The 10,657-nt window shown below is 46.2% G+C and overlaps 2 protein-coding genes across 2 annotated transcripts in view; both read right to left on the reverse strand.

The window, feature by feature from the left end:
• Positions 1 to 6,541, reverse strand: part of Cdk6 (cyclin dependent kinase 6) — a 212,554-nt gene extending 206,013 nt beyond the window's left edge. The window contains exon 1 of the mRNA XM_027919898.2: positions 6,192 to 6,541. Coding sequence (XP_027775699.1) covers positions 6,192 to 6,424 — 233 coding nt within the window. The 5' untranslated portion in view covers positions 6,425 to 6,541. The remainder of the gene's footprint in view (positions 1 to 6,191) is intronic.
• Positions 6,542 to 6,545: 4 nt separating this feature from the next.
• LOC139706040 (uncharacterized) lies at positions 6,546 to 9,147 on the reverse strand. The gene is made up of 3 exons (XM_071613566.1): positions 8,682 to 9,147; positions 8,189 to 8,626; positions 6,546 to 6,765 (listed from the first exon to the last, which is right to left on the reverse strand). Exons 1-3 carry the CDS (start codon positions 9,145 to 9,147, stop codon positions 6,554 to 6,556), a joined length of 1,116 nt encoding a protein of 371 aa, XP_071469667.1. The 3' UTR covers positions 6,546 to 6,553.
• Positions 9,148 to 10,657: the final 1,510 nt, after the last annotated feature.

The following is a 10,657-nucleotide window of genomic DNA, read 5'->3' on the forward strand; positions in this document are numbered from 1 at the left end:
AGACTTCCTAACCTTTTTGTTGGACAGACATTTCAATATGCAGATACTTTTGTGATAATTACCTTAATTTAACAAAGAATCAAATATAATAGATGCTCAATAAATACTTGTTGAATGCTAGAAACTCCATGTTTTCAGACATCATTATCCATTTTTGACTAAAAAAGTTAAATTCTGAATTCCTAAATACACTCATTTTTCCATTCACAAATATTTATGGGCTACAAAATGCCAAGCACCATGCTAAGTGTTTGAGATACAATAACCAACAACACAATACAATTTCTTCTTCCAGAAACTTTGCAGTCAATTGTTCTGCATGTGTATCTCATGCACATTTGCGCACACACACCAGCCATATGTGTCTTGAGGAACTGGAATTAGTTCAAGATGGAGGAACAGTTCTTAGCTAAACCTACTGATATGTCAAGGTGAAATCCAAATTCTCTTGACATAAATTATGTGGAGAAGTAGATGACAAGGTCTGAAGGGAATCCAGAATCATCACCTTTGGGAAATTATTAAGATGATTTACCTAATTCTGCTCTAACAGTTTTTTCTACTACAGAAAGTCAAAGAAATTTAAATTAATGGGAAAAGACAAATGTAAAAAAAAATTCAAGCAATTAATTAAAATGTATTTATAATATCTTACATTCCTACATTTAAACATTTTTCAAGGCATTTTCAATTTTTACTGAATATGTGCTCACTTCCTAAAGTTAATATCTTCTTCACAGAATATAAATTCAGTTCATCTGCAAAGCTAACTATGAGAATAAACTACTTAAACTCCAAAACTCACTTTGACATAAACTATATAGATTGCAGTTAAACAAAAATGAAACTTTATTTTTTTCAGTATTGTTAAAATAATTTCCCAGGAAACCTATAAGTGTAATCCAATACACAGATCTGTTCTCCCTCTTTGTTTGACACTCCTTAATATCAACATTCTTTCATGTAATGGAAATAACCCATATGGTTCCCTCCTTAATAACTGGACCCTTTTTTATGATTTCACTCATTTGCTATTCATTCATTTTATTGCCAATGGATGAACAAGATCTCAAGACACTTCCTGCTTAGAGGAGCTTACAACAGGGGTGTGAAAGGGCAGCGAGTCAGTGAAAGGTAATCATGAGGGAAGGGGATTAATACTATATTTTACACAACAGATTTTATACAAAAGAGCATATATATACTAAGTGCCACCAAGGAAGTCCAAAGTTGACAGGTTCAAAGGAAGCAGAAACATCATCCAAATGTAGGCACCCAAGAATGCACTACAAGGTGGCATAAAACTTTCGCCCTGAAGGATAGGTAGCATTTCAATAGGTGGAAACAGTGGTGCAGGAAGGGGCTTCAAGTGCGATCCAAATGAAAATCATACAGGTTAAGTGTAAGGCAAGAAGGACATTTGGGGACATGGAGGAATCTGTTTGACTATAGGGTACACAAAGAACACAAGAAAATACCAAAACAAATGCTAGTATTAAAGACAAAAATGGTTAGTCGGGAAAAGTTTAAGGCTTTAAACTTCTAAGGCTTTAGTTTCCTATCTGTAACATGAAAGGACTAAAAGATTTACCAAGTGTCTTCTAAACCCTAATATCCTTGATTTTACAATGATATAGTCTAGTACTAGGTGTTTCCTTCTTAAAACAAAATTCCCAAGGAATCATTAATAGCAAGGCATATTTTTTTTCAAAAAACAGAATAATGTACTGTTAACAAGGAGTCTATTTCTATTGTCATTTACCCAAGTCTTAAACACAGGAAAGTGTCCCAGAAGATATTCAAGTTTCTTCTGATAGACTATTTTCTCCTTGATTCCACTGAGAAATTCTAATAATTCCATGATGTTAATAGTTACATAAAAAGGATACAACTGCCAAGTACAAATATTCAGCATTATCAAATTCCTCTGAAGAAACAAGGAATGAGAAGAACTCCATTCACTGTGAAAATGTTCATTTACTAAGCAACCTTGATAAATTGGGAAACTTCCAAGAAACTCAGAGAATGAAGGAACAAATATACTTTTAACATTAGAATTTAAAGGGAGATTTAAACTGCTTTTCCCGTTTTCACTGAAATAAAATCTAATAAAATTATTATTTACCCACAAAAATAACATTTTAATTCATGAGTCTTATGAACTAATTCACCCAAAGACCCAAAGACCTGTCTTTACTCTGAGTCAAATTATGTCATATTTCTTCTACCCTGTTAATGATGAAGTTTTTTCTAAAAAACAAACAAACAACAACAACAACAAAACAAAACCACAAAAAATATATTATTACTCTTTTTACACAATATATTATTGAGATACTTAAAAAAATAAATTTTGAAAAATTTCCTTGAATAATCATTGTGCTGCACAGCTTTCACTTTGTTCTTTGTTTTGTTTTAAAGCAGTGACTAAATATTCTAAGAAAGATAATTTAACATATTTAGACATTTAAATATTACAATCTAACCACTAATATGTAGTAACCTTTAGTTTCTAGAACCAATACTTGAACTTGAATCATTTGGCTGTTACACTAATAGACTTAATGTTTGAGGACAATACAGGTAGCACTTACCTGTACCTCACTTATGGCACATGATGCTATTATGTATCCATTTTGTGATGAACTTTTTATTTCTTCCAACAGGGGAAACTTGAGGAGGACAGCCAGATGTGATTTACTCTGTGTCTTTCCAGCACCTAGACCCATGGTTTTTAAAGACAAGGTCCTTCCTAAACACTTGTTGAATAAATGGAGCTCAAATGTTCACCTATATTAGTTGCATGTCAATGCCTCTTTATATAAGTTCATTTGTATATCTGTAGGCTGAAATTTAATCTTCAAAAAGCGTTTGATTCTGATTAGGGTTAACTTGTTAACTTGCTTACTCAATCAGCAGTTTCTGGTAGCTAAATTATCACAAATATTAGTTGCTTTATAAAACTGTTTAGGTTAAACATAGCAAAACAAAGCAACTGAAATAAAGACAAGTGAAATTTTTTTAAAGAAAAAAAGAGCTTCTCATCCATTACAACGCAACTTCTACAAACATAGAGGCTTCCTCTGACTTGTTCATAGTTATACCCCCAGCTTCTGCAAGTGTCCGGCACACAGTAAGTCCTAAATAAATATTGGGTGAATAAACAGAGTGCTGATAAAACATACTATTGTTTTTATCTCTTTATATATTTTAGTTCACGATCGAAAATAGAACTCATTTGTGGAATGCAGAGGCTTCAATATAAGTTCAGACTGAAGTCTGCTTCTGGCAAAGGCTCCAGAATTAGGGACTATCAGCTATAAAATTAAGAATAAATTTACATCTCAGACACTGGCTGATCAAGCATGGACCTGGGAGACATCAAGTGCAGGTAAGCAAAAATTTCAAATCACTATCCCTGTGCATGCGCAGAGTACCAGTGCCAGCAATAACAAGTCAGTTTTTCTGGCAAATCCACCAAAATTGAATCTTAAACTTTTGGAAAAAAAAAAAAAAAAAAAGCTAATATGTTTATTGCATTCCTTCAAGCTTAGAGGCTTAACTATCTGTGGGAAGGGCCTATAATTATGATCAATTACTTATGACTTGAAGGCACTTAAAAAGGCATCTGCCTTTTTAAGCAACATTTAAAGAACCAAGTATAAGGCTGTAAAACTTATCCTAGGACAACAACAAATCACAGTTTTGGAGGCCAACTTTGACACTCTGCCTTGGAAGGAAAAGGACTGTTGTCACTTGTTCTTGATTTCCTGAGCCTGCTTGAAAATATATTAGCAACCTCTAAAATTCGGAATTCCTAGTCTGGCCCAGCAAGTCATTGGGGACAGTGGTTACCCCAAGGCAAAGGCGGAAGAGAAGAAACAGGAAGGAAACAAAAAGGGAATAGAGATCTGTAGCTCGTGAGAGTGACCTCATCAATAATTTCAAGTGTCACTGATTTCATAGCATATGACTGATGGCCTTTTCTGAAAAGCTTCAGGCTAAGTAGTTTCTTGGTTCCAAAGCCCATAAAGTCTGTGCTTGAATATGATTTACTCTTTAAAAAAAAAAAGGTAAATTGAGGCCTTCTTGGGAATCTGTTTAAGGGTAAGGGTCCTATTAACCTACTGGAATACAAATGCTCAGATATTCAAAGTACTTTAAAATTTATAAAGTGCTTTCACATACATTATCTCAATTTTATCCTCCCAACTCCAAGAAGTAACAGTCATCATTATCACATAACAGGTAAACATATTTTTAGAAAAATATGCCTTTATAAATACATCCTTCCAAAATTCACAATTCAGAATCCAAGTCATGGGTCAGTCAGAACTCTCTAAAAACAAAGCCACACTTAAAATTGGATAAATCACAATGGGATAGATCAGCCAAATCTACCAGCACAATGGAAAAGCAGCCTTCCTCTGTTATAAGAATGGACTGCACTTTGTAAACTATAGGAATACACAGGAATGCCTCTTTAATCGCTTTTCATGGTAGGGTGTACTTTATTTGTAGACATGATGATTGACTTTAATTGAACACTCCATAGATAACGGGCAATAAAGTGAGAACTTTGATTTTAAAATTCTAGTGGTAGAATTCATCCTTTGAGAGTGCTCCAGTGATTCCTGTGGGAAGATAACTAAGTTATAGGGAGCTAAAGGTACCCTTCTTCTTTCCCTCCAATGGCACAAAGACCACCCCCCAGAGGGTTATTGTTGCTTTTTAACAAATATACAAAAGGTAATTATTGCTTTTACACAAATTCCATTTTCCTAAACACTCCTCCCAGTCTCATTATCTTTTGCCTCCTACCACTTGACTAGCTAAAATATAGTATAATGGGGGTCCTCTCTCTATTGCCCTTGACTACCTTATTTATGTATTTATGATTCTTTGCTGTCCTTCCCCCTGATTCTCACTGTGTGGGGAACAAAACACCACACAAATCACCCAGCCCAGGATAAGAGGAGACAAGTTAAAACCTCCCAGGGAGATTCCGTAGACACTTGGTCTCCCTAAGTCCACAGAGGGCTTGGTATTTCAAAGGTCAGACTTGGGTCTCTCCATTTTGAGGACTAATGTTAAACTGTTTGACTTTTTACAAGAATATTTAGCTGTGTTTATTTACATAATTTCATGGAGGACACACAGTAGGCATGCAGTCGCTCAACAGGATACCTAGATGGATGAGTAGACAAGAAGATCCCAGGATCTCCTTTCTCCAACACACTGAAGGTAAAGAGCTGAAAAAGGTAAAATCACAACCCAATTTGAAGAAGCTTCTGTCCACTTCTTTTCGACTTGAAGCTATGAAGCTATGCATCTGTTTAAAAAGAAAGGGATGACACAACCACACAATGGGGAAATTCCAGGATCACTAAGAGAACACCATTATACTAAGTCCACACACTTTCTTTTAATACTGGTTACTACTCACAAGAGAGACTGTTAACTGCTGTCTTCCCACCAACTTGCAGGACCAGTCCAAGAAAAGCAAGGAATTTAAAGATACCATAACATGGACTCACATCTAACCCTTGGGAAAGGGAATCTAAGGACTGTGTCAGCCCAGAGATATGAAGTCAGACAAACAGGTAACAGTTTTTGGAAGACATTTTTAAAATGACGCTGCTTGACACTGATCATCAGCACTGAAATTCCTTAGACCATCAGAACCCACTTTTATTATGAAACTTTAACAAAAAGAAACTGGGTGTGATTGGTAAACATATTCTTGAGTTTCTTCATTTTCTTTAAAGCCGTACTTACGCTAGGCTCCACCCTTAAAGTCCCGTCCTACTAATTATCACCTGCAACCTGTTATCTTTCTCACTCATTTTCAGTTTCTCAAAAATTCTCCATGGCAGAGAAAAATATGTGGGGGCTGGCGGGGAGTGCCTCGAGTTGGTAGGTTCCACGTCCCTAAAAGGCACCCAACTCCTTCAGGACAGGCTTCGGAACTGCCCAGCAGCGGGGGAAGCCTGCGTAGGTCTCTTTTTCTGACTGGTCTTTCTGGCTGGTAAGGTCACCGGCTCTGGCAACAAAACTTACTCGGTCAGATCGACGGGTGGCCTTGGCCTTCCCCAGCCCCCCTGCCTGGAACCTTCCTAAGTCCGAGGATCCCCGGCCCGGCCTCACTAGAAGCGCTGCCCCCGACAGTGCGGGCGCTGCACCCAGCTCACCTGACCACGTTGGGGTGCTCGAAGGTCTCCAGGTGCCTCAGCACCGCCACCTCGCGGATGGTGGAGAGCGGCATGCCCTCCTCGCCCGTCTGCACCCGCACGCGCTTCAGTGCCACGAACCGGCCTCCGTTCTTCAGGTCGCGGGCTTTGAACACCTTCCCATAGGCGCCCTCCCCGATCTCCGCCACGCACTCGTACTGCTGGTCCGCGCGGCTCAGGCCGTCCTTCTCCATGTCGCCTGGACGCCTCTCGGAACGGCGCCGCTGGGGCGGGCGGGTGTGCGCTTGGTTCGCTAGTCTCCTCCGGTGCTCCCGGAGCTCGGTCTTGCTCGCCCTCGCCCCCGCTGGCTCCGGCGCTCCGACTCAGGGGCTCTCGCAGCCGCTGGACTGGATGGAGCGACCTCTCTGCCGGCTGGCGTAACCCTGGTGCCGCCGCGAAACTCCGCCTGCCGAGTCGCCGCCGGAGGAGCGAGTGGATCCCTCCTCTTCCCTCCCCGAAGCGAAGTCCTCTACACAGACACCGCACCGATTACATAGTCTCTGTCCGAACGCGTCTCGGTCCACAATCTTTGCACCTAAAAGAGAAGACGGGAAGACAAGAAAGTGCAATCAGACATCCCAAGAGCCTTCCACGGGGTTCCTCTAGATTCCCCTCCTCCTCCTTCATGAAGCCCGAGTCGCTACCCTCCGCGAGCTCCGGCCTTCTCCAAGCCTCCTAATCCTTCCTGGTTTCACCGAGAAAAGCGAAGTTACTTTTCTTTCCCTGCAGGGCTGGAGCCGTCTTCGCGCGGAGAGGTTGCAGGGGCCCCTCGGGGATGAGCGCGCCGCGCGGGACGCAGTGGAACGGGAGGGGGCGTGCCGAGCAGCCCAGAGTGTGCTGGGAGCGCGGGGGGGAGGGAGGCGCCGGGGACGTCAATGTCACGGCTTAATATTTATACCTTTATGATTGTATGCGCGGCTACCCTCCTCGCCTCCTGGGACCTGGACGTACAGGGGGTGGGGGTCCTGGTGCCTTCAGGGACCGTGCACAATGTGGTGTGAACGGACTGAGGGTCCACCCGTTTGGGGCCGCAGAATGTGGGTGGGGGCTCTCGGGACCCTGTAATCCGATGCTGGGAGTGTGCGAGAAGGGGTGGTCAGACATCTGCTTGGAAATTGCTTCCTTTCTTTCTACTTTCAGTTTTTCCTCGAGGAGACATTTAAAAACGATTCGCACACGCAAACGGTCTTTGAGGGGGTAAAGGAGTCTTGGTGGGAAATGGAATTCTCCTCTGATTCGGAGGACCTCCCTGGTGGAAACCCAGGGAAGACAACCATCCGGTTGGGGAGGGCTGGGGCTACTTGGGGTGGGAGGACGAGAGGCCCTGGAAGGGGGGGGGTCCCCCACGGGAGCCCAAGAGTGGGAGAAAGGGATGTTCGCCACACTTTCGCTTGTCGTGTCCTTAAGAGAGTAACTTAAGGAAGAAGACACCATAACCGTGTCTTGACTTGAAGTTTTCTGATTTCAACCAGAGCAAAACGCCACCTCCCTAAAAAGGGTGGGGGTGGAGGTAGTAAAGGCTATGGCTCCTAGGGTGAGGGAGAGGGGGCTGTGCCGAGGGTACCCGGACTCAGGAACCTTTCCCCACTGCCAGGGTCGTCCTGATATAAGTAGCGCGGGTGGCTGCTCCACTGCCCTTTGGGCCAGGTCCTATCTTCAGCTGGGCGCCCCCAATCCCCAGAACCCTCTGCACAAGAAAGTGCCTGAAAGGGGTACCCTAACTTTCCCTCCCCTACAGGACGTAGGGAAACTCCCTCCCCCGCGGGCGCCTCAGCCACCGCCGGACATTCGCCACGCTAGCAACGTGTCCAGAATTCCCAGGACACCTCGGAGTTACCTGCCCCGCAACCGCGGGCCGCTCGCTTTCTGCCAGGAATTAAAGAAACAACAAATAGCGCGACCCCCACGGTGTGCGGGCGGAGCGGACCGCAGCGAGGGCAGGGCCTCTCAACACTTACTCTTTTCAAAACTTTCCTTAAAAGCCGAGGAAAGAGCCCCCAGAGTCTGCCCCGGGGTATGAGCCAGGTCGAGGGCCACACAGGTAGCGGGGGAGCAGCCGGCGGCCGCCCAGTCCTCCCCTCCCACGTCCCCCTCCCCCTCCCGCTCGAGTCCAGCCCTGGGCCCCGCCGCAAAGGAAGCGTCGGGGACGTCCCACCCCCGCAGGGAACTGCGCCCGCTGCCCCCGCCCGGCCCCGCACCACCCGCGCTTGCTCTCCCCCCTCGCTCGCGGACGGTCGGCTTCAGCAGAGGGAAACGGGAGCAGCAATGCCTTTTCCCCCCCTCTCCTCCACTTTTTTTTGTTGTTGTTGTTGCTTTCCCACGCTGGCTGAATGTGACTTGACCCCATTTCAAAAAAGTTTGACATAGTGCTTCAACATTTCCGCATTCCTCCGCGACTACAAAGGCTGCAGCCGCCTCCTTCTGCTTTCTGTCTCTGCTCTCTGTCTTCACACTCAATGAAATCCTTCATGTGCCTCTCCCGAAGCCTGCCAAGCACCGCAAGGGTCGCCACCAGCGCAGCGAGAAGAGGCCGCACCGGGGACCGCGACTCCCGCGTGTGCGCACATGCAGATGCGCCCACGTGCACACCGACCAGCGCGCTGCGGGGCCCAGAGCTGCTCGCTGCGGGCGTGCGTTTTAACTTCGATATTTTAATAAAAATAAACTTGGAAACTAAAGCAAACGTGCGTCCTCGCGGGGCTGAAAGCCTGGGCACTGGTCGGCTGCGTGCACTCCTCTGTGCATAACACACCCGCGGGGTTGCCAGCAGGAAGCCCGCATTAACATTTATTTCATGGTGGGGAAAATGGAGCCCACACCCACACCTCAACAAGCTGCAGAGAGAGCTTTCCTGGGGAAATAAATTGGGGGGCACGGAAACACGTTCTCCAGCATGGAGTCCCCAGAGGCAGTGCATTTTACACGGTGAATGTAGATTATTATGTGAATGTCCGAGTAGAGTTCAAGTTCCGTTTGGAGAAGTTGGATGAGAAGTGTATGTGTGGGTGTTTGTGCGCACAGATATGTGGGAGCTGGCACAGGATCTTGGTATCGGGGTGTCCTAGTGCGGGATGTCCCCCTCCCGCCAGATTAGATAAAACTCCTTTTAGCTCCCCAAACCCGGCCCCCGTAACTTACCCCATCTCAGTTCGTAAGGGGTTAACCAAAGTCGATTTCGAGGACACACAGTTTCCCCCCACCCCCCACTCGCCCCCACCCACATTCTTGTCTCCGACCCTAGCAATCCCCCAGATGTCCCCTGGGACCCCCCACCCCGAGCCCACCCACCAGAGACCAAAGCTCCTCACCTGAGGGGCCCAGGCGCGTCGGGCCTCCCGAGGGGGCTACGAGTGTCACTCAGACCTCCGCACGTGTCCACCGCGCGCGGAGCAGGTAACCAGACTGGGGAAGGAGTTACCAGCACTCTCTCCGGCGAGGGCGAGGGGGTGGGCACAACGGCGGAGGGCGGAGGGACCGCGGAGGGCGCCGCCCGCGCAGCTCGCTGGGGGCGGACGGGGGCCTCGGGGCTGCGGCCGGGGCTGGGGGCCCGAGCTGGGGAGGCGATGGGGGCGGCCGCGCGGCAGGGGCGGAGGCGGGGACCCGCGGCGCGTACTCTGCCCGAGACCCACCGGGCGGCAGGGCCAGGGGCTCGCGGCGCGGTGGCAAGCAAGTGTGCAAATTAAAGCCTTCCGGAGAGGGGGGAGGCGGCCGAGCCCCGGCCGTGCTCGGAGCCTCCCAGCTCCCCAGCAGTCCGCTCCGAATAGGGGGCGAGAAGGGAGGCGGGGAGGGGGGGGTAAATGAAAATTTCCGGTTTTCACTGCAACTGGAGTGGGGGATCCCGCGACTAAAATAAGCGGCGTGAGTGGGTAAGGGTGGGAGGTGTCGTCGGGAGTCGGCAGAGTTTCCACACCCAGGGTCGCCCAGAGTTGGAGTTTTGACAGGGTGAGGCGGGGATATCGGCGGTCTGCGATGTGGACGGATGGAAAAAACACAAAACAACCAACAATAATTATGAAGAGCCGGTGGGGGTGGTAAATACCAACACTTTCCAAGAAACCGAAAAATCAGACCAAAAAACAACTCTTTTCTATTAAGAAAAAAAAAAAAAAAAAAAAAAAAGTCTGGCAGGATGCCTTGTAGAAAAGAAAATACTAATCTGTCCAAGCACTTTTCACTTTCAGCATGAACTACATTTGTTTTGTTTTCCTTCGCTTCCTTTCGGCCTCACAAAGCCCTATCTTTTCCTTTTGGACAGAGGCTATGGTTTGGAAATCATCAGGACTCTTGTGGTTAACGATCTACTTGAAGGGGCTGGCGGGGTCACAATTATTAAGTGGTTAGCAACTGCTGAGGGTTCACTAAGGTATTTTTGAGGAGCTAAAAAGACTAAAATTTAGTGTAAATAACAGAACTGCAAGATAATAGAC

This window comes from Marmota flaviventris, chromosome 1 (genome assembly GCF_047511675.1).
Source record: "Marmota flaviventris isolate mMarFla1 chromosome 1, mMarFla1.hap1, whole genome shotgun sequence".
In the NCBI taxonomy this organism is placed as follows: Eukaryota; Metazoa; Chordata; class Mammalia; order Rodentia; family Sciuridae; genus Marmota; species Marmota flaviventris.

What these genes read in the sequence shown, in the direction of transcription:
- LOC139706040 (XM_071613566.1), bottom strand. Translation starts at nt 9,147, where the DNA reads ATGCACTGCCTCTGGGGACTCCATGCTGGAGAACGTGTTTCCGTGCCC. An exon ending in CATGAAGGATTTCATTGAGT is followed by an intron (nt 8,627 to 8,681) that starts GTGAAGACAGAG and finishes CAGCCTTTGTAG; the next exon opens with TCGCGGAGGAATGCGGAAAT. An exon ending in TAAGGAAAGTTTTGAAAAGA is followed by an intron (nt 6,766 to 8,188) that starts GTAAGTGTTGAG and finishes CTTCTCTTTTAG; the next exon opens with GTGCAAAGATTGTGGACCGA.